Source organism: Aspergillus vadensis, assembly GCF_003184925.1.
Source record: "Aspergillus vadensis CBS 113365 unplaced genomic scaffold BO88scaffold_1, whole genome shotgun sequence".
NCBI classification, from domain to species: Eukaryota; Fungi; Ascomycota; class Eurotiomycetes; order Eurotiales; family Aspergillaceae; genus Aspergillus; species Aspergillus vadensis.
Genome location: NW_020292039.1, coordinates 2,151,116 through 2,173,019, shown reverse-complemented (window position 1 = coordinate 2,173,019; position 21,904 = coordinate 2,151,116). Strand labels below are relative to the sequence as shown.

The 21,904-nt window shown below is 50.5% G+C and overlaps 4 protein-coding genes across 4 annotated transcripts; all 4 read left to right on the top strand.

Moving 5' to 3' along the window:
- The first annotated feature begins 1,237 nt into the window (after positions 1-1,237).
- On the top strand, positions 1,238-2,611 carry BO88DRAFT_21914 (SAP domain-containing protein). Its single transcript, XM_025701991.1, has one exon. The coding sequence runs from the start codon at positions 1,337-1,339 to the stop codon at positions 2,306-2,308; it is 972 nt and encodes a 323-aa protein (XP_025568564.1). The 5' UTR covers positions 1,238-1,336; the 3' UTR covers positions 2,309-2,611.
- A 2,994-nt stretch (positions 2,612-5,605) lies between these two features.
- On the top strand, positions 5,606-10,165 carry BO88DRAFT_410104 (uncharacterized protein; the record flags this gene model as incomplete). The annotated part of the gene is made up of 2 exons (XM_025707990.1): positions 5,606-8,502; positions 8,545-10,165. 2 exons carry the CDS (start codon positions 5,606-5,608, stop codon positions 10,163-10,165), a joined length of 4,518 nt encoding a protein of 1,505 aa, XP_025568563.1.
- Positions 10,166-15,110: 4,945 nt separating this feature from the next.
- Positions 15,111-15,906, top strand: BO88DRAFT_22147 (uncharacterized protein). The gene has a single exon (XM_025702004.1). The coding sequence runs from the start codon at positions 15,249-15,251 to the stop codon at positions 15,657-15,659; it is 411 nt and encodes a 136-aa protein (XP_025568562.1). The 5' UTR covers positions 15,111-15,248; the 3' UTR covers positions 15,660-15,906.
- A 3,669-nt stretch (positions 15,907-19,575) lies between these two features.
- Positions 19,576-21,693, top strand: BO88DRAFT_421123 (protein phosphatase regulator GAC1; the record flags this gene model as incomplete). The annotated part of the gene is made up of 2 exons (XM_025708485.1): positions 19,576-21,471; positions 21,511-21,693. The coding sequence occupies 2 exons, from the start codon at positions 19,576-19,578 to the stop codon at positions 21,691-21,693; spliced, it is 2,079 nt and encodes a 692-aa protein (XP_025568561.1).
- Positions 21,694-21,904: the final 211 nt, after the last annotated feature.

Below are 21,904 nucleotides of genomic sequence, written 5' to 3'. Positions count from 1 at the left end.
GGGGAATGATGCTCGTTGTTGATCTGGTGCATGTGGTACTTTGCGATGGTCTTCAATTGCCTAACTTATTGAGCAACCTAAATTCGTGATCAATTTCCTCACAGACGCAGAAGTAATTCAAGCTCATTATTGTCGTGTAGAGGATTAAACAAAGAGAAGATGGATATCACTGCAACTTCCCATTAACCACACACTCCATCCCGACAGACCCATCCCAATGGAACATCTATACCCACACACCCTATACTCAACAGATCCTATAACCTAACACTAACTAAAGCGCTTAAACCCAGCCACGTCCGGATCCCTCCGCCACTGAAAGGCTATCCAAGCACCACGTCAACACAAAGTCTATCTATGCTTTGCTTCAGCTGGCAGCTGCGCCCAATCATTCCACATAAAGTTAAAGCAACAGATTGGCCCATCATATAAACTTGATAGTACCAACTTCAGCCACAATCTAACCCACAAACCACCGCCACCACCTCGAACAAATAACTAACACGGGCTGGCAGTTAAGCGGGATCTACCTTCTATTCCACGTTTCTTTCTTTCAGCTGTCATCATCCACCATGACAAAGGTTCAGATTAGAAGTAAGCACACATGCATATTTAGTTTCCCATTGAGAGGTATCCTTTCCAGCTGGGTAAATCCTATTATTCCTGACGAATAGCTGAACAAAAAAGTAGTACCTTCAAAACAAACCCACACAATCAACTAACCAGAAACTAAAATAGAGTAAATAGTTAAATAGTTAGTTGATCTATAACAACCGATTATGTCATACCCACCACACTCATCTCACGTGACTTCATTTGTCTTCCCCAAAACCGGTAAGCTCCGGCAGTAATGGAAGGCTCACTCACAGGCCAGACAAGCCAGAACAAGCCAGCAGCTGAGAGCAAAGAACTGGGAAGCCTGGAACACCCGCGTTTCCCCCCAAAAACGCGTAGCTCCAAAGCAACCACCACCACCACTTCCGGACGGACCTCCATCCCATCCACACCCATCTCTTTCCCCCCCCAATCATCAATCTCTCTTTCTTTCATCTCTTTTCTCTGTCAGTACAACCACAATCACCATACCATTCACGGGTTTTTCCTTCCGTCAATTAATCAAATTGAATTTTTGTTTTAATTGCGCATGGTGGTTGTGAGAGTGTAATCGTCTCATTCGCTTCCTTTTCTCTTTCATCTATTTCAATCCCCCTTCTTCCCCATCTCATTCATCTATCCTGTCGCAACTTGCTTGCTTACATACCTTACCTTGCCGATACTCTCGTCTACTACGATACCTACCTACCTACCTCACATCGCAATCGCACTGCATATCAAAATGGCAACCGACTACAGCAAAAAGACCAACGCCGAATTAATCGAGATCCTCAAGTCGCGCAATCTCCCCCACACGGGCAAGAAAGCTGAGATGGTCGCTCGGCTTCAGGAGAACGATAACAACGCTGCTGACAAGTCGGAGGAGAAGCCTGCTGCTGCTGCTGCTGCTGCTGCTACGAAGGGCGATAACAACACCGATGATGTGATTGACTGGGAAGACGATGAGGTCCCTGCTGGTGAGGCGGCTGCTAAGGCGTCGACTGCGACAGGCGCGGCGGCGATCGCGGCCGGTGGACAAGGCGAGGTAGAGAACCCCGTCAAGGTGCCGAATCAGAAGTTGGATGAGGAGGCGAATCCTGCGACGGCGAAGGATTTGAAGGTCGAACAACCTGGTGATGCTGCGCAGCAGCAGGAGGAGAAGAAGGAAGAGGAGGGTGCTGGTGCTGGTGCTACGGAGAAGGAGGGAGAGGTGGAGAAGAAGCCGGCAGTTACTTACTCCGCTGGGTTGCCCATTACGGAGATGGAGGAGGAACTGAAGAAGAGGAAGGCTCGCGCGGAGAAGTTCGGTGTTACGGAGGAGTCCAAGGCTGCGATTGAGGCGGCGGAGAAGCAGTTGGAGCGGGCGAAGCGGTTCGGTACTGCGGCTCCGGCTCCTGGGGAAGTGGGTGTGAAGAAGTTGGATGAGGCGTTGCCGGAGAAGGAGGAGAAGTCGCGCAAGAGAGGTCGCGGTGATGAGCAGAGCGGCGGCGGTGGTGGTGGTCGCGGTGGAAAGAAGAGGGATCTCGGAGGGAGGAACAGGTTCCGCGGCAGAGGAGGACACGGTGGGAACCGTAACCAGGGTCAAGGTCGCCCTCAGAAGCAACAGAATGGCGGTGGTGCTACTGCTGCCGCTGGGGCCAAGACCACTAACTGGAGTCAAAAAGACGTCGCGGCCCTGGAAGCTCGGAAGAAGAGGTTTGGAGCTGCTGCGTAGACCCAGAGGAGGGTCGCAATGTGATATTCCGGTTCATATCTCTGCTATCTCTTCTTCTTTCTTTCTTTACAGGTTACTGGCGTTTTAGGGGAAATTCAAGCTTTGGTCTGAAAATATGATGTTGTGTACATGTTGCGAACTGGAGTCGCGGTTGACGGTGTGAGGGATATTGTGATAACTTGGCCTGGGTGCCACTAAGAAGTGCCGGACCTGGTCGATCGGGTCGGCCATTGTGTAACTGGCAAATACGATTCGGTTATTGGATCTGACGGTGTGACAAGAAGTCAGGGCCATTAAGGAGATCCCGGTAGGCATTGTTGGATATTGCCCGGAGATTTCCCCTGGATGTGGTCAAAGATCCGTGCAGGGTGACATGCATCCATCCAATCCGCCCTTGTGTTGCTTTCTTTTTCTTACCCTTCTTCAGTCATTATTTTCCCCATCAAACATCATTCACCATTGACGAAGAAACGAGGCGAATAATATAAAAAGAGGCTGGTGTACAGCATGTAAGCTATCGAATCCCAAGTAAATAGTCGAGCTGCAAGCCTAATTCTGTAGTGGAACTCGTAGCATTCACACGTTCAGCTGAAAATCCCTGGCGCATGAGCATGATGGCGCCCCAGTTCCTGCAGCGCCAACCGACCGACCGACCGACCGTGGCTTCTTTCCTGGCTGGCCTTGGGATCGGATCGGATCTGCAGAACTTAGTCTATCATCACGCACATTCCTTCTGTTTTCGCCCCGAGTCGCATGTTTTTTCCGTCCTAGACAGACGCGTAAACAACCAACGGTGAACAGATTCTAGATGCTCCGTGATTGGTATATGTCACATCGCTTAGGGGAGACGAGGGAGGGGGTAAAGTTCAGATATAGTAAGTAGGCCAGAAGTCAGTTAACCGCCGTCCCACTGAATCACATTCACAGAAAGGCAACAGGGGCGGGGGGGCCTTTGCTTCACTCTGTCGGGCAAAAGCCCTTCGTAGTTGGTTCAGTGCGCCCGTGGTGCTAATTGCTGAGCCAGGCTCCGTTCACCTTGGATCCGTCAATCAGGCGTGATTGTCGCCCCGTGTTGAATGTCTAGCGGCGGATCAAGACCCACGGCTCAGCGACTCCGCATTTCCCTCGGATCGGGGAGAGGCAATGAGGCACTTTTCTTAGTTGATTTTGAAAGGATTGCAGATAGGCAAATAGGGACCGACTGTGGTTTGCTAAGGCGGCGGGGATCCACCGGGTTTAGTCCTCGGTCTCAGCTGCTGTGTGCGGCCTGTAGCTTCGGGGATGTCACTGGTTGTGTGAAAGGTACGCGAAGGAACAAAGTATATCATGTCTGGCCGTTGGGAGAGTGGATCGAGGCAAATGTTCATTTCGTTCTGTGTGATGGGGGCAATAAAGGATGTGACTGGATGGGGGGGGAAGTTGAATGGATCGGGGCGAACCTTCCGGTGTACCAGGGTTGAGTGTGGTGGTAGTACCTTGTCGCTCATTCAGAGCACACACGGCAGAGAAAGTGCAAGTGAATTGCTTTCTCGAGATAACAAAGTAGACAGTGCAGTGAGTGTAGTTCACTCCTCCAGGGACTTCAAAATCCCATTGTGGGAGAAAGAGAATGAAGGGCCTGCCTGCATGTGTGGTGTTGCTATAATTAAAATGGAGATGGCTAAACTCGGCCTCTCCGAATAGTCAGTGACCATCAGTGACGGTCAGTGACCACCACCTGACCGGCTTGGGTCGCCGCCGTGAAAATCTCCGGTCAGCATCAAATCAGCGCCCATTCCCTCCAAGAAACACACAGACCAGTTCGAGCTCGAAGCTCGCTTTTTAGTCCTTACAAAGCACTAGTCGACTGCGGCAATCCTGACTGACAACTGACAGAAGACTTACAGTGACTACCAGCATGCTTGGCTGATGCCTGCATCTGCCATCCGCGCGTTGGCCCACGGCAAATGGCCGGTTCAGCGCACGACGGTCTTCCCGCTATCTCACGCCACTCAACTCCATCTCGACCTGTCAAGCGATGCCGTTGAACAATCTCAATCCTGGAAAACCATGGTACTTACCAGTTAGAATAGCCGTAACAACCAGGAGTGGGCCGCGGGCATGGGTTCCTTCCACTGTCCACTGACCTTGCCTCTGCTGTCATTACGGCTTGTCCCCAGTCTGGTCGAGTTTGACGGCTTTCGAGAGATTATTCGCCAGCCTGCTCGTGACTTCGGCTGATTTAGATAGACTCCAGGATTGAGACCGTCGATAACAGAGGACGGGATCACAGAGATAATTCACCAGATCAAGAAGGGGAAGCAGAGAATAGGAGAAGTGCCTGCGCCAATTACCATCCCGGTCACATCACTGCTCGAATCCCGACCCAGCGTCGATCGCACAAATCGCGCCAGGATTATCTGTGATGGTTGACGCTCTCTACACGGATCGTTTACCTACGAATCGGGTTACTGATTCCCCCACTACGCTCGATGTCGCCAAACGGGGTTCGAGGGTATTCCTGGCTTGTCCAGGGTTTCGCAGATGGTCCAGATCTATTCCTGGTACGGGACTAATTAAGACTACCAGTTCCCAGTTCCCATGCCCTTCTCTTTCTCTCCCTCTTCTTCTTCTCTTCTATTCATCTCTATCATTCTTTTCGTTGTTTTTTCCTGTGTAGCTGGTCTTGGTTGTTCTATTCTACGCCATTAAATGTGGCTTTTGCATAGTCTACCTTTTTTAATAGACCGACGCTCTCTGACGTGGTCGTGCAGACGGAGCTCGACCTTTTCATTATTTTTTCTCCTGCATTTAGCCACTCCCAACGTCTCCATACTGTGGCGCAGCGCCTGCACGGTGTACTTGTCGGTCCTTTGTATACTTTTTAAATCTTCTGCTTTCCATAATTGCAGTCTCGTATCTTCTTGTCGGTTATGGTTACTATTCTATGGCAACTGTCCCCCGCTAAATACGACCGCTTATTTCCCCAACGCTCCATCAAACCGTGGCCTTATTCTGAATAGCTTTCTTCTGCCCCGCCTCTACATACCCCGCTGCGCGGTTACTTTCTAAGTTTTATAATTGACCGGCACCTGTCACTGTCGCAACTCGCACAACTCCCTGACATGTTATGAAGGGTAAGTCATCCACCAGCTGCTGGCATTGGATCAATGAAAGCTCACAAGTCTTATCGCTGGTAGCGTTCTCGTCGGCTATAAATATCACCAGACGGAATGATTTCCTGTCTACCTCGTCCTACTCCTATCGTTAGATCGTTGGTCTTCGGACTACAACTGGAGGCTGGACCCAGGTCACACCATGTCGTCGCACAAGTCTGACGGCGGTCGAATACCCCGACTGAAGAATGTCGCCAACCAGTCCCGGAGCGTATCGTCGCCCGCGATGGCCTCAGCTCGGCTTCACGACGCCCCTGCCCAGCTATTGCCCAGGCCGCAGATACCAAGGCCAACGCTTGCCTCGACTAGGGCCATCCGAGCGTCATCGGTGTCCAGCGCTGAGGAATCTCGTCACAGTGTCGCACGATCAGACCCTTCGACGATCCCGGCCGGTCAGCATGCTCGTCCATCGATACCTCCGCGAACAGCCACGCATCCATTGCCGCCGACACCCTTGCATTCAATGCCGGATGGAGGCGTTCGCCAACCCTTCCACATGGCTGCCGAACCCCTGAATGCCCTTGACACCGACAAGAGGTCCCCTGCTCCCGGTCGACCGCGCAATGTCTTGCGGAGGAAGGCGCCGACAATCGGTCAACATACCGCACAAATTAGACCAAGCTTGGAGAGAATACGACCTGAGAAGCTGAATGTAATTATTCCAGATATCCCTACCATTGGGCCAACTCCGAGCGCCTCTTTACGACCCTCTCCGAACCCTTCATTTTCATCGTTGCCAATGGCTTCGGGGGATAATCTTTCGACCATCGTACCGGAAGCTCATGTCCATACCGGTCCGAAGGAACTTGCAAGCCTCAGAACCACTATCAACACACAAAATTTACCACCCCCAACTCCGATGATCCCGTCTGCCAGTAGTCCTTCCACAAGGTATTCAGAGTCCCCGGGAGTGTGGAGTAGGACTTCGACCCCAACTACTTTATCCTCGTATTCACCGGGAATCGTTCACTCCGCGAAGGGCTCTCGCCTAAGGCAACCTAGTCCATCCCAAAGTCGACTTCCGGTGTTCTTCCATCAGACACAACAGACAAGCCCTGCGAGTGAGCGAGGGCAGCTGGGAACAACACAGTCACCCTTGTTGGACCAAAGCACCAGAGCAAAGGCATCTGTTACTGAAATTAAGACGGAACAGTCTTCAGCACACACCGGCACAACGAACACTACCAACACATCTTACAGCCACCTTCCCCGTAAGACATCCGCAAGCAGCACTCGACGACTCTCAACCAAAGAGAAACCGAACTCTGAGGCTGAACAAAAGGTAGAGGAGAAAAGGGTCTCACGGGTCATGTCTCACGCAGACAAAGTACGAGCAAATTTGCTTGAGAAGCCTCTGCAGATACCCAAAAGGCCGACCAGGGATGGTACTCACCAGTTAATACTGGAACCTTCACCTGTAGTGCAGAGCAATATATCGCCCAAAACGGTGACGGGCCACAAACGTCGAGACTCAATTGAAAGGTCTCCCATTTTAGAGAGACGTCCAGGGTTGAATAGGTCTGCAGCCACCTCAATCGACTCACTGCACGCAAGGGCACCCTCCCAGACCCGTGTACCAGCATCTCCGGAGCTGTCGCGAAAGTCGCTTCGCCAACCAGCTAAGGAAGAAAAGCTACAGCATGATCCCGTGGCCTCAGGAAAGTCACGAGGACTTGGCCTCTTCACGAAGAGGTCCAAACCTGACTTGGATGCACGAAGTGAAGGTCGTTCAGCTCGCAAGGGTCCAATTGCTGGGACCGGGCATGAAGGCTACGGCCGGTATGCTCAGCGTGGCCGCAGATCGAGCGTAAGCAGCAGCACTAGCCGAGCAAGATCAACAAGCACGACCAGAAGCGGCCCTAAATCGGTTGCCAGTAGCAAGGGTAGCACTAGAAGCCGGCCGGAGCTAGACCTTGACGACTTTCTACTCGATCGCCTCGAGCCAGTGATCATTAGGGGTGGGAATCTAGATGGGATTTCTTCCCAGAGGAGGCCAAGCGAGCAAAGCACAAGCGGTTTCAGTACAGCATCTACCTCAATCATGACGCAGCCGTCTATAATTTCCGAGTCTCCCGGTTGCTCTACAGAAACACTGGCTAGTTCTCGAGCATCTGCAGACTCAGTGGAGCCGACCACTAAGGGCATGAAGCATCAGATCTCATTTGAACAGCAAAGGGTGGAATATTCTCGCCCAGAGACAGGTCCGAAGGTCACAAAAGCGCCTGCAGCTTCTTCAATCCAGGACTTACATCAATCAAACCTTGAAGCTCGTCCTATGCGTCCCAGAGCACCGGTAGAGACGCAAAGTCCACAAAAACAGACAAAGCGAGGCCTGGGCTTGAAGTGGAATTTCTTCCAGAGAAAACAAGAACCCGAAAAGCCAGAAGGAAAGACAAAATCCCGTACTGCACCTCATCTTCATGCGACTGTGGCTCCAGCGCCTGTGCACCGACCTATTGCACACTACGCCCTAATTGACATGGACTCTGATCCCTTGGAGGAAATCGTACACAACGTCGAGAATTCACCACCCACTGAGGATGACGAACTCAGCTCCCCCGTGGAAGTACCAGCTGCTTTAAACATCAAGAAAACACCGGAATCCATTCTCCTACCATCACCACCAAAACTACACGATGCTATATTCCGAGATCAGCCTCAGTCACCGAAAGTGTACTTCAACAAGAGCCTGGTACCACAAAGCCCAGAGGTGAAGCCAGAAGGAGAGCGTCAAAGTCGCCTGACGTCCGTTGGGCGCATCCCGCGTGTAGTCTCAAGGCGCGAGAGGCCGCACAAGCCGGCTGTACAGTCCTTTTCAAGGCCATTCAGTGTGGCTCAATCACCACCTTCTCTGACTGCCCCGGTTGCTGAGACCTCGGGTGGTATCTCATTTTCACCCATCTTCACACAGGGCCCTCTTTATTCTACACTTCCCGGCAAATCCGACTACAAGTTTGATCTCACTAATCCTTTCAAGGATCCCTTGAAAGGTAGTGTCTTAGACTTCATTGCCGGGCCCTACTCCAAGGAAGAGTTCATGTGATTCTCACCCAGAAAGGATTCCGTTTTGTCTACTTCTAGTGGCTCTGACAGTCTCGCTGCTGTAACGGCCGTCATGCCAGGTCCCGATTCTGAGTTGACCGAGGATGAAATATGGGGTGAATATGATGACTTAATCGACCATGTCCTTTCTCCGCAAACGACAAGCACGCTCTTCGAATCCGAATCCGAGGTAGATCACAAGCTTGAGCTAGCGACAATGGCGAGCAAGGCTCTTCAGGCAGAGATAAACGGGGGACCAGGAATGTCTGCACCATCTGAGCAACCTGCAGTAGAGCTTACAGCCTCGTCACCTAGATCTAGCACTGGCTCTGTCAGGCTTCGAAGGTCCAGAATCGTTGCAGAGCTACATTCGTCTTTGGTCCCTTCATCTCAGCCTTCGTACAGTGAGATCATTGCTAGTTACTGTGACGATCGAAGCGAGAGTAGCATAGCGGAGAAGGAGGTAGAGGACAAGCTATTGGCACCAAATGCAATAGTCGAGCAACAGTCAGGCTTGCTAAGCTCGCCAGCCCTGGCTACATCACCGAGCTTCGAGATCTGTCGACAGCGCAACACCGTTCTCTTCGATATCGCAGAACGCGATCGTGAAGGGCCCACTGCTCATACCAATATCCGGTCTGGATCCCTGATGACAAGCCGATGGCTCTCCTTTGGGCGAGTCCTCTTTAGTCCAGCACACAACCACGCCAAAGGGTCTGACCAAGAGCGTATCCTTGTGGTCGATGGACTGGGAAATGACGATTGGTCATTCTACTGTGCTTTGACATATCCAAACGCGGAGGTGTACAGTCTTACTGACGGGCCAAAGCCAATTGCATCCAAGCACCCACAGGCGTGGCAGCCTCCGTCTAACCACCACACAATCCAACACACGAGTCCCGATGATCAGCTGCCTTTCCCAAGGGGCTTCTTCGCGGTGGCCGTTTTGCGATTTCCAGCTGCCTGTTCCGAAAAGGCACAGGATAACATTATTTCTGAATGCAAGCGCGTCCTTCGCGCTGGTGGTTATCTGGAAATGAGTATCCTCGACCTGGACATGGTGAACATGGGAACTCGCACGCGAAAAGCCGTAAGGACCCTGAAGGAACGGACGTACATATCCGACGCAAATATTAGTCTCAAACCTGCAAGCGACAGCATTCAACGGCTGTTAGGGCGTCATAAATTTGACAACCTTCGACGATGCATGGTACGGATCCCTGTTGCTGGAATGATCGTCCGATCATCAGCGTCCTCCACCTCCACCTCATCATCAAATCCATCCACCATACTTGCAACAACCTCCCCAAATACCACCGTATCCCCCCTTACAGGCCTGTCAACAGCTGCCAAAGCAAAAGCAAGGGCGCATGGAAAATCCTCCTCCAACGACACGGACCTATCCCTAGGCGACCTCCTCTCTGACCCTTCCCCCTCGCCTTCTAACGACGAATCTATTCGGAAGATCGTTGCTAAAGTCGGTCGATGGTGGTACACCAGATGCTATGAAATTCCTGTGCTCCCTAACGGCGACGTTGCCCTCAGCATCTGGTCTGACAGGAAGATCCTCCGCGAATGCCAACAGCGCGGCACTGGTTTCCGGCTGTGGATCGCATATGCACAGAAACCGAGCGAAAAGCGACGAACGGCAAGTGTGTAGCAGTAATGCTCATGACTTATCATTCTTTGTGACGACCGATATGATATGACTTTATGATAATGCTGTCGCTATTGTTGCACAACCGACCAACCAACCAACCAACAACCTATGTAATGATGTCTGTCACTCTTACGATACGGGAGTCAAAGGGTCCAGGAAAGACAAAAACAGATTGCTTGATTGATTATGAAACATGATACCTTGTGCATGTACTGGCTTTTCTATTTTCTTTATGTTTTGTTGTTTTGGATCATCTTTCAGTCTTAAAGCTGGACTTGGGGCGGCTGTCTGAACATTACGTTTTTATTTATATTTACCAAGATCAATCTGGCGTTGACTTCTTCTTCTTCTTTTTCACTTCGAATTTTCCTATGTACTTAATTATTCGCCCTCCATAAAGCAGGCTTAATGGGTAACGGTACTTTATTTTCATCTTTTCTTTCAGTTCAGTTCCATATAATATTTCATTCAAGTTCCAAATCTGACTACAACACTGACTATATTCGTGACACCTACATCATAAATACAACACACATCTGAATCAGTAAACGTAACATATCTATCTATTCATGATCTTCTTGTTTCATACTGTTGCCTATTCCAGGCATCTGTATTACACGGCACCTACCTGGAACTTCCGTATGATAGAATAATATCGTAATAAGTATCATGATAGAAATTAAAAAATTAAAAGGAGTACCTTATTCTGCAACAGGTAGACATACACCCATGCATACTAGTAGTATCAAAAATACCATGCATCCATCCATCCATCAGATCAGACAATAAATATTCTTCCAATACCAGGTCGCTTTCTTATACGCTACTAATAGCGGTACCTTTGTTCTTAATATTTGATTCCTGTGATTTGACCTTTTTTTCCTAAAGGATGAATCTGTCTGTCAGTGCATAAGCACCTACATAGCTACACCCCCCTACTGATATCACCATCGCAACTATGTCGTCCGCCCGCCCGCCCGACCGACCGACCGACCGACCGATCGATTGATCAGTTAATTTGCCGCTTGAAGTCAATATGAGATCAGTCGTAGTGGTTGAATGGATCCGGATTAAAGTAGTTCTCCTGGCTGTTTAATGTGCCCACGTACTTATGTAGTAGTAGTAGTTGGTAGGTGTGAGGTGATATTGCCACTGTGACAGACTACATACTTATCTACATATAGACTGATGTACAGCAAGTAAGGGGTTATAGTTTGTTTGTGATATTCTTCAGGTCATAGGTGAGCTGTTAGTATGTGTGGCGAGGGGGGAAAAGTGAGCGACCGATCGGATTGCTCTTGCATGATGATGAGTTTACTGAATAGAAAAGATGAAGAGAGAGTGAAGGGGGTGTTGTCTGTGGCAATGGCCATGCTAGGAGGGTAGAATGGCTGGGTACTATGTAAATCATGATAGAAGTGGTGGTGGTGTTGGTGGTGGTGGTGGTGGTGGTGGCTAATGGAAGCAAGTCTCTAGTTAACTTTCTTGGACTACGTCGGGGTGCATTTTGTGGCTTTGAGGGACATTAGCTGGGCTATACTGTTGATGTGCTATTATGTCGAATATGCATGAGTAAATATTCGCTTTTTGGTTTTGCGTTTGTGGCTTTGGATGCATGTCGCGTAGATTACCTTGCGTGTTGGCATAGGAGTTGTGCCATCAGTCAAATCCTTCTACAGGTTTCTGGAAGATAGGCAAGGAGGGCATTCGACTTGCTTGGTGTGATGCTTGGTTCATGGGGTTTGTTGTATTAGGATTGTTGCTGGTTCGCTGGAACTTGTTGAAGATGGTGGTGTGTGCCATGGCTCGTGATCGGGGTGTGAGAGGGGGCAGACAAACAGTGGTGAGAACTTAACATGTGTGGTCGCATGGGGACTGGGACGGCCGCGGAGAAGGTTCGATACCGCGATGGTCGCACATGGTTATGAGTTGGCGGACCAGGGTTGTCCGGTCTGTGTGCTTTGTACCCCGCAATGTCCATCAAAATGAAGCTGAACTCGCGACAAGGGTTGAGCGACGTGCTGTAGGTAGACTCTGGTCATGGTGAAAGAGGAGATAAGTTGAACTTACCATAGTGAATTGGGGTCGTGTTGGGATATAGAACCGGATGCTCCTGTTACCTCACCGGTAACATTGTTTTCATCGGTATACTAGTCCACCCTGGGCCCCCAAAACAGATACCCAATAGCACTGCCTCTGGAAGAGGGGAACGTCGTGGGCTGTTGTCCACTGAGGGGTTGCGCGCTCGGACAGTGCCTAGTCCGAGTCAATGGCATGTTTGACATCCCCGTCGCTTGCTCCCACTGGCCAGGGTAGTGTCTGTGCTCGACGGACCCCGGCCCAGTGGCATTACTACTCGGCTTGTGCGGCGGAGGACCTACACCCGGGCTAATGGGGCGCCCCCGAAATTGGCATCGGACCATCCGATATCACTCGATGAAGGTCAATCTGAAGAGCGGGGAGGGAGGTGGCTCTTAGCTTTAGGCCGGTCATGGGTATGGCTGTCATGTGTACACAAGAAAGATATTGGTAGGGCGCAGTCGGGGCGATCGGAACCCGTCTGGTGGATCGTATGCTGTGCTATTACTCGCTCACGCTTGTGTAGAACGTTGCTAATGCGAGTGAGCTTGCCCTATGTGGCATCGACACCTAACATGACGGCCAAATTTCCAACGCAGGTATAGTTCTCCGACCGATCCGTGTTTGACAGCTTTCATGTGCACCATATAGATGCTGAAATAATGGTACTCGGCCGTCTGTTCACATTGCTAAAGAATAAGTTTGACACCCCAACATGAACAGACAGCCGCGCGGGCCGATATGAAATGCGTAAACCTGTTGGATCTGTATGAGCCACGAGAGATGCCCGCTCAGAGAACCCCACAAGTCCCTTGAGCCAAGGGCCTAGGGGCGGTTAGAATCCACAGCAAAGCTGCACCAACTCCTCTGCCGTACCCTGGCGATCAACAATCAGGTGGTCAGGAGCTGCATGGTGAAACGGAACGTGATCGCTCTCAGTGGCACTGCTATTGTCTTCTCAGGATCACGGCTACGGATGAAATTGTGACCATCGGGTATTGACAGGGCGACGACCGTGCCAAGGATGTTATTGTCAATCGGAGATGTCAGTAGGTAGATTATAGTAAGATACCGTAAAATCTATAGCCGCAGTGGTCTATCAATAGTATACAGGAGAGTTCCTGCATGGGGATGCACAGCATAGCCGTCATCATGCGAGTCCCAAGAATGGTCGCGATGAATGATCGATAGAGCAAGTATCGTACTGATCACAAGAGGCATCAACGAAGATACGCAGCAAGCACGCAAGCACGCAAGCAGGCTCGCGCGGAGATCGGTTTCCCCGTGGGGTCTCCAGCTGAGGTTCTGCTGCGCCAGCCATCGTGGGCGGCACAGCTTTCCCCACTGCTCTTGGGAGAGAGTGCGGAGTAGAGAAGCTTGCGACGCAGCCCATGGGTCGAGACCGCAGCGGTTATCGGACAGGAAGAAGCAGCCCGTTTGCGTGCAGAGACTCCTCCGCGGTGGGCCGGAGCGATAAGAGTTTCTGAGCTGGCCCACGAGCCAATCTGACATCCGTTATGTTGCACCCTGCCGCTAGCAGCGAGCTTCCCCGCCCGGCTTCGCAGTAGATACGAGCAGAGGGGACTGTAAACTTCCCAGACCGCCTTTAGATGATATGCACGTCCAGATTCATACAAAGTTTAACGTCTCCGGAACGTGTATCTTTGTCAGAAGTAGCGAAAAGAGGAGATACCAAAGAAAAAGAGGAGCTTCAAGCGCTGGGGCTTGAATTCGGAGGAGCGTGGGTTGTCGATCAAGGAGGACGGCTGTGCTAATCGGCGCCGATTACCCGCTCGGGCGCTCGACCGGCCGTTATAGCGTCAGTCGTAGGCAGAAGCTAGTTGTCCGAGGACAGCTAGTCCTGTCAGTGCTCAAACTCAGCTAGTTTCAAGGGGCGTTGATGGCGTTTTGTCGGAGATGAGGAGCACGCACGTCAATTGCCTCGAGAGGTTCTAGCGGATTTTGAATAAGAAAGACATTGTTGTTGGCCTTTCCCTGTGCAGTGTGATCTGATCAGCCGTATGACCAGGCTTCCCCCATGTTTATTTATTCTTTTTTTGTGATTGCGCGGTAGGCTGTTGGAAAATAAAATAGACAATAGAATAAAACCCATGAAGAAGCAAACAAGTTAAGTAGTGATAGGCTTTGATGGGCAGAGCTAAGATGGGAGAGTTGAGGGAGAAGGAGGAACGCGAAAGGCTGAGACGATGGGGAGAGGAGCCACACTAGCGCGGTTCTGCAGCTGCACAAGAGATGCCGGCGCTCGTCGAATGAGAACTGCGCCATCCGGACCTCACGCGTTCGGAACGACATTACATGACTTCCATCGAACGAGGCCCGATCATCGCTCCCGTCTAGCCAAGATCGGTGGCTTCAAGATATCTTTCTCTCTCTATCACTGTCAAACCCCACCACCACCACCACCCCAACCAATGTCCTCTCACTGACCGTCCAGATCCTGCCGATATGATTTCCATCATGGCACCCAGCATATGGACCACCAATAAATGACTATCCGCTGTGGCTTGCATGCCCGGTGGCAAATCAGACACGCAGCCAATCGATACCATCACAGGAATTGAGTTGAGAACTACTAAAGTCGGCCAGGGGGGCGCCGCCCCTGCCGTGCGGTGAGTCGAGCCATGATAAGACCCAGAGGGAAAGTGAGACAAGCGCTCGCTCGATGCTGGTCGTGCGAGCAGGGAGGAGGAGAAGAAGGAGGAGCCCATAGGCCCGTGGCATCGAAGCGTCGCGGATTCCTACTAGATGAGACCTAGTAGTATCTAGACCAGAGGCTACCGCAGGCATAAGTCTCCGCGATGGGGGCGAGAACAGCAGCTTCAGAGCCAGTCACCGTCCGAATAGCCCTCTGGCAATGAATGCACCCTGACTTTAGTCACCAAATTAGTCCCCCCCTCGATGAAGAGATGAAAGGGGGGGGAGAGAAGAGAGTCCAAGCATCGGACCGGGGTGGTTCTCTCCGACATAGGCCGTTACACAAGCGATGCAACACTCATCTGAAGATTCGATTAGAAACCGAAATTGCTCAATATCAAAGGGGGAGTGCATTATCAACTCCCGATGTCTATGCAAGCCCGTTGCACCAGTGCTGAGGATGATAAGGATACCTGCTGCTGTTTCTCCTCCCCTACATACAAACCCAAATCCATACAGAATTTTCCTAAGTCAGTTGGGAAATGGGTGGTGGATAATAATGTTAAGCGTCCATGCGCAGCGGCAGCCAAGAAATGCGACGTCGACCAGGTCACTAAAAACTCCCGATGCTAGAAGCCAAGAGTTGCTGCGCACAGCCAACTTCCTTTCGAATTTTACTTCTCTGGAGAGGTCCATCAATTCCGTGTGCAGGATAGCGCGGACACTCGGTTGGCCAGATCAAGGCAGCGCTGCAGCATAAGTCTTTTAAATTCTCCCGTGGTCCGTGCAGACCTCCAGCATGACGACTGACCTGACAACGCGATTCGATGGGAATGGGTGAGGAAGCGAAAGGAAGGGGAGGGAGAGGAAAAAGTATCAAGTGAGGTTCTCTCTCTCACACACACTCTCTCACTCACTCAGGGAAAAGTATCTTTCTGATGTCATACTGGCAAGGTGCCTTGGAAATGGGTCGTTGGAGTAGCGCTAAGCGACCGGGCAGCTATCCATTCATATCCACTTCCCAACCCAGTCTCCGTATATTGGTATAGTCTAGTCTAGTACTAGTAGTAATAATCTGCCTCCGGTGTGGGTACCGCAATTACTAGCCGCTTCGGCCCTAGCCCCCGCGTCCCTCCAGAAAGGTAACAAAGACGGCGCCACTAATCTTCCATCAGCATGTTATAGAATAAAACTTGTAGCAATTTTTAGCTTGAAAGTCGACCAATGTGGCTGAAAATTAGTCACTTTTCATCCTTAATCTGAGCATAGCAATGCAGACATCTTACAAAGATGCATTTTTGGGGAGGACCCGCCCCGGTGAAAGGAAGAAGAAAAAAAGCAAAGAAAAGGAGACAGTCTAGAATGTCTAGAATGTCTATCCTCCAAAGTCTGAAAGGCGGAGAAGATGGTGATCGACCAACCCTCGTGCGAAGAGCACAAGTGTGTCTCAAGAAAAGCAAGCAAAACATGGGATGTTGCAGGACAAGACAAGACAAGACAAGACAAGACAAGAGATGTGAGTGTGTGAGGGACAGAGAGAGAGTGTGTGTGTCTGTGTGAACGTGCGCGCACTGACAAAGCAAAGGGACAGGTCTGCATCCGCAACCCACTCTCTTCCCCCCTGGCGTTACGCTCTACTAATGTGCGTCCTATGTAGGTTGCGCATCAGTCAATAATCCCACTGGATTCTCAGGCGAGGTTATAATTATAATCGTACTAAATCCAATCCACTAGTCAACCACCAACGTAGGTTAATATATCCTCAGATTACTTTATGTCAGACATATTCAGTGGAGTTGGGTGGTTAGTTAATGGACCGACCGATCGTAACCACAGACAGACTTGACTTCAGTACTAGCTGGATGCTCACTAGCCTCCCCAACATTTCCGCCTCTAGACCGTCCAGGCCTCCTTAGTGAGAAACCACTTCCGGTCCCGTTGGTTGGGCGGTGGCAAATTTAGACTGGCGCTACGGGAGGGCCTGAAAGACTGGAAACATCCCGTAAGGTAGAAGAAATGGAGGGAAAAGAAACCAGAGAAAGTGGATGAAGAAAAGAGAGAAGAGAGTGAGTGGGTGAGAGGGAGAAAGCGAAAGCTGGGGGTGGGGACCAGGGTTGCCCATACGTAAAACCGCACGGTCGGACGTACCTAGACTCACTACTACTGACTTTCTAGTCGTCGTCTACTACTCTTACTGCTGAACATGTTCGGCCGGGGACGGCTTCAGGACCAAACTTGGCTTATCGGTGAGATAACTGCTTCCATGGAACAGATCAAGTCAACTAATCATCTCCTGATAAGAAAACAGATCCTCCGGAAAGGATCACCAGCGGCTACTACGTAGTAGATATGGGGTCTGTCTCAAGTTTTGTAGATAGTAGTATGAGGGAATGGCGGAGTGGGAAGAAAAAAAAGTAATGAAAAAATCAAATTGAATAAATGGTATCATAAAGGAGGTGATGGATTTGTATGGCGACATCAAGGGAAAGACCGGAAGGATGCACGTATGCCTTGATCCTGGGCATTCCTAGTGAGCACGTACATCATACTAAAGTAGCACATACATCGTTACACACATACCGACAGAGACAAAGTGGACTGGAATACTCCGGACATGCAGCCTTGAAGATCACCTGGCCTCCACCTTGAGCCACATGTACTGTGGACTGATTAGGTGCTTTTCCAACATTCTATTCATCTATAGCATGGATCTGTGTCTTATCTATGTGGACACTAAACAAAAACAATCCATGGTTGTTCTACTACGATGGTAGCATTCATTGATATTGATTGTCTTTTTATCCTCTCCTCCATGAGGCCCAAGGAGAGAATATGATAGGAAGATAAGCAGCCAATGATGCCATCCGGGTCCAAGGTACCGGACGGGCAAGAATGCGATCGGGGAGGCGAAAAAAGCCGGGCAGGGTTTCAATTTTTTTTCAAATCAGTCAATCAGACAACCACCACCCTCCATGATGGAACCAATTTACTACCAGACAGTTCGACATACGACACTTTCTACAGGCAGGACCGAGATATCGCTTTACCAAGGACCCACCGGGCCGGAACGCACTGACTGGCCGGCGAGGGATCGCCTCCAGTCCCAGACCGTTCGATCGCCTATTTTAAGTTGGTTAGTAGCGTCCCAGCACCCGTATTTACCGCTAATACCACCTCCGCCCGCCGCCATCATCATCCTCTCATTGCCCTCCGTCCTGTTCCGGGTACGGCGGCAACGCGGCAGGGAATCTTCTTCTTCTGCTTGTCTTTTTTTTTTTTTTTTTTTCCAACGGTCGTCATCACGAAACATTCCCCCCCTCCCATCCCTCCCTAACTGAAGCATGAAAGAATAGAGAAATAAATACAAGCAGGCTGGCCATCTTTGATAACAGAATAAATATAATCAAATGAAATAAAATAAAATACACAAGTAATTAATTGAATAGAATGAAAGAAAATGAATCAAGGTGAACAGACCTCCTGCTCTTCACTAAACAGGTATCATTCATTTCACCTTCAGGGGAAAAGCAAGTAGAAAGTGACGGAGAGGGGAAATCCGAGCAGTTTCTTTGCCCCTCCCTGGCTGAAGGTTACCAACTTTACCAGGACGTACCGAATTTTCCTTGCCTTCGATCCCTCTTGACGTCCGAGCTCCCTTATCAATATCATTCCTGAGAGGTTCTTTTCCTTTGGGATTATTTTTTATTTTTCTTTTCCAACTTCCATGCTTATTTTCTCTTTTGGATTTTCTTTTTCTTCTATTTTCCCTTTTTCAAATTAATTAATTTTTTTCTTTCTTCCCCCGTCAAGTGCGGCTTACCCTAATATTTTGCTCTCTTCTCCACTCCGTCACCTTCTCATATACTCCATTACCCATCCATCCATCGCCCGTTTCTCTTTCGATTCACCACGAACTTCTTTGTATCTAATTTTCCTTCACTGTGCTGGAAACTACTCCCTGCTCGGCTGTTCGACACACTGCCCAGCTTCTTATTTGTCTTCTCTGTTCCTCCTATTCTTTTCTTTCATGTTTGTAGTTTCTTCCACGTTCAGTTCATACTAGATGTCGAGTCCGCAAGGTGAGTGTATCCGTCGAGTCGACCTCGTCCTTTCTTTCCGTGAATACCCCTTATCGCATGGCCACTATTCTTCTCCCAACTGCCTCCAATGCAAATATCAGCGATGATTTGTGTGTCTGGGATCTTGATCGTTGCTCTCATCTGTGCCACTGCCCGGGATCTCTTGTCTCGTAACACCCTGTTGGCTGCATCCGCCCTCCGCCCCCGGCTTTGCCTCCAACGCTCCTTCTGATACCTTGGAACACCCTGACCTCCCAGTCACACCACTTTCATCTCCTTCTTTTACCGACCGTCTGGCATGATTTGTAACATCGGTCCTCCATCTTCCCTTTTCTTGACATGATCGCCCATGTGGAGGCAATGCTGCTGCTACTGCTGCTCATCATCCTCGCCACTGTTTGATATCGTTTCTAGGCGCCGCCTCCACACTCTGGCTAACGTGGGGAAATTAGAATATATCAACAGACGCCGTTTCTCAGGACCAGAAGCCTTCTGTTCATAAAGACCTTTCCTGAAACGAGCTTCAATACCCTGTCGATCTTATCTTCCACCTCATTACCCACTCTTGTGTCTGCTTACACAAGCACTCCCGGCCGGATGCCATACACTGCGCCGTTGAAGACGTCGCCTTCTGCGCAGCACATTGAACACTCTGGACTCACTCCACAATCCTGTCCTAGCTCTCCCACCGCTGTCGTCTCTCACCATCAACGTCAGCATCTGCCTCGCTCGTATTCCTCCACCTCTTATGTGCGAAGGCACCGACGAAGCCCTTCAAGTAGCAAGGTCTTTGTCTTTCCAGAGCCCGAAGGTTTTATCAAAGTGGATCATGTCAACGACCCTCATGCCAGTATTCGAACGTCGCCGCCTCCCATAAGTGATGCTGTCATCCCTCCTGGGGCTCTGATCTCACCTCCTGAATCTGCCAACAATTCAAGTGATGAAGAGGTGTCATACCCATCCCAGGACGGGCTCCAGCTGAAAAAATTGGAGGCTGCTGTGAGGTCTATTGAGCAGAGACGAGTATCCTCGCCGGAGAGACAGCCGTCGGAGGTGCAGTCCTCATCGAGCATGGCAGCCATTGCTGGTGGCCCTGTTCAACCTCCACGGCCGCCCCTCTCCAGAGAGGCCCGCAAGATATCCCACTCTCGATCGGTTACAGAAACCTCAATTGACCGTAGACAGGAGGAGGCTTTGACTAGCTCTCCAGAAGAAAGTGACAGAGATGACGAGCCCCCGGTCAGGCACCCTATGGTCCGCAAGAAGTCTGGGGAACTGGTGAGGCCAGCTCTTCGCCCACCTTCGGCTCGGCGGCGCCCATCTAGCATGCCGGGGACTCCGACTTACGCAAAAGCGGTTCACTTCGACGCTCAGCTGGAACACATCCGTCATTTTCTGCAATTGGATAAGCCTCAAGCCGTAAGTGCAGACACATCGCCAGTGGAAGACTATGACGCCGCAGAGGAGTTTCCGTTCAAGAAGGGTCATCGGGACATGCCCGCTTTTGAATGGGAGCTTGGTCTGTCGAACTTTCCCAAAGACAGCCCTTCTCGGGCTAAGCAACGCGTTCGATTGGAACGTCTGCACTTGTCTTCGGATAAAAACACCATGATCGGCGTCGTTGGGGTTGCCAACCTGGCTTTCCACAAGCACGTTGCTGCTCGGTTTACTCTCGATCATTGGAAGACTGTTTCTGAAGTCTCAGCCGAGTACAATGAAGACCCCCGACGGAAGCCTACTCAGGATGGATATGATAGGTTTGCTTTCAGCATCCGGCTGGATGATCAAGCAAACTTGGAGAGGAAAACGATGTTTGTGTGCATTCGCTACAATGTCGCTGGAGAGGAGTACTGGGACAACAACAACTCACAAAATTACCAAGTCAACTTCCGCAGGGTACAAAAAGAAATGCCACAGGCCCGGGCTCCTCCCTCCACACGTCCTCGTACGAATTTGCCTAGGAGCAGGAGCTTTGCTGGATCCAACAGCCGCCCACACTCAATGCCGCCTTCATTTGATGCCTTGTCTGAGATGGACAAGTACATCTCGTTTGGCAACCCACCAACTAACGGCAAGAAGGAACATTTGGGTGATGATGATCCGCATGATGTCGAAATGGTGGCTCCGATACGTCGCGATAAGCAGAACCATCAGGTCTTTGGAAATCGTTACGATTTTGAAGCCTCGTTGTCGGCAGCCATGCGGACCAAACCTACTCATGATCGCACGACATTGACAGCTCGAGCAAAGTCGAAACTCCCGTCGCATGGTAGTCACGGCCATTCGTCGGAACGGAAAGCAAGCCACAAGGAGGAGAACGCGCCTTTGCCTAGCAGAGGTAGCCAGCAACCAGGGTCCTCAGACCACCATAAACCCTCTACCATCGTTTCTGGCAAGCCGCATCGCGAGTCGTCGGTGTATAAAGAGTTGGTTGATAAATACTGCTTCTTCGGATCCGGATCGATGAATTACCCAAGTGGTGCAGTTGGTCCCGTCACGGGAAGTCCGGACTATGAAACCCGGACGGGGTAGAGTAGCAGTTCCAGCTCGGTGTCTCCATGCTCATCTCCTCCCATGGATGGGGTTTATGGTGGTGATTCTCGACACTCCCCTGCCGCTCCGTCATCACCGAACCATATCGGATATCCATATCTTCAGCCTATGCAAAACAGTTTTATGAAGGATACGCAGACACCTGCTATCATCCAAGGATGAACGAAGATGCATAAGCGCTTTAGACCCCGCCGCCTACGAGATCACACGCGAATGTCCTTTGCTTTCTACATGTCTCTGTGTCCCTCCGTCGATGGAAGACACGGATTTTTTTTTTTCCCTCTTTCCCTTTTTACCCCAGTGGGGATAAGCTTTCTGAAGGCTATCAAGCATGACTTGAAACTCTTAAACGACAGTGCAGTTGTCAACCCGA

Bases quoted from the DNA above. Each gene is read 5' to 3' on its own strand.
- BO88DRAFT_21914 (XM_025701991.1), top strand. From the start codon at position 1,337: ATGGCAACCGACTACAGCAAAAAGACCAACGCCGAATTAATCGAGATC.
- BO88DRAFT_22147 (XM_025702004.1), top strand. From the start codon at position 15,249: ATGCAACACTCATCTGAAGATTCGATTAGAAACCGAAATTGCTCAATA.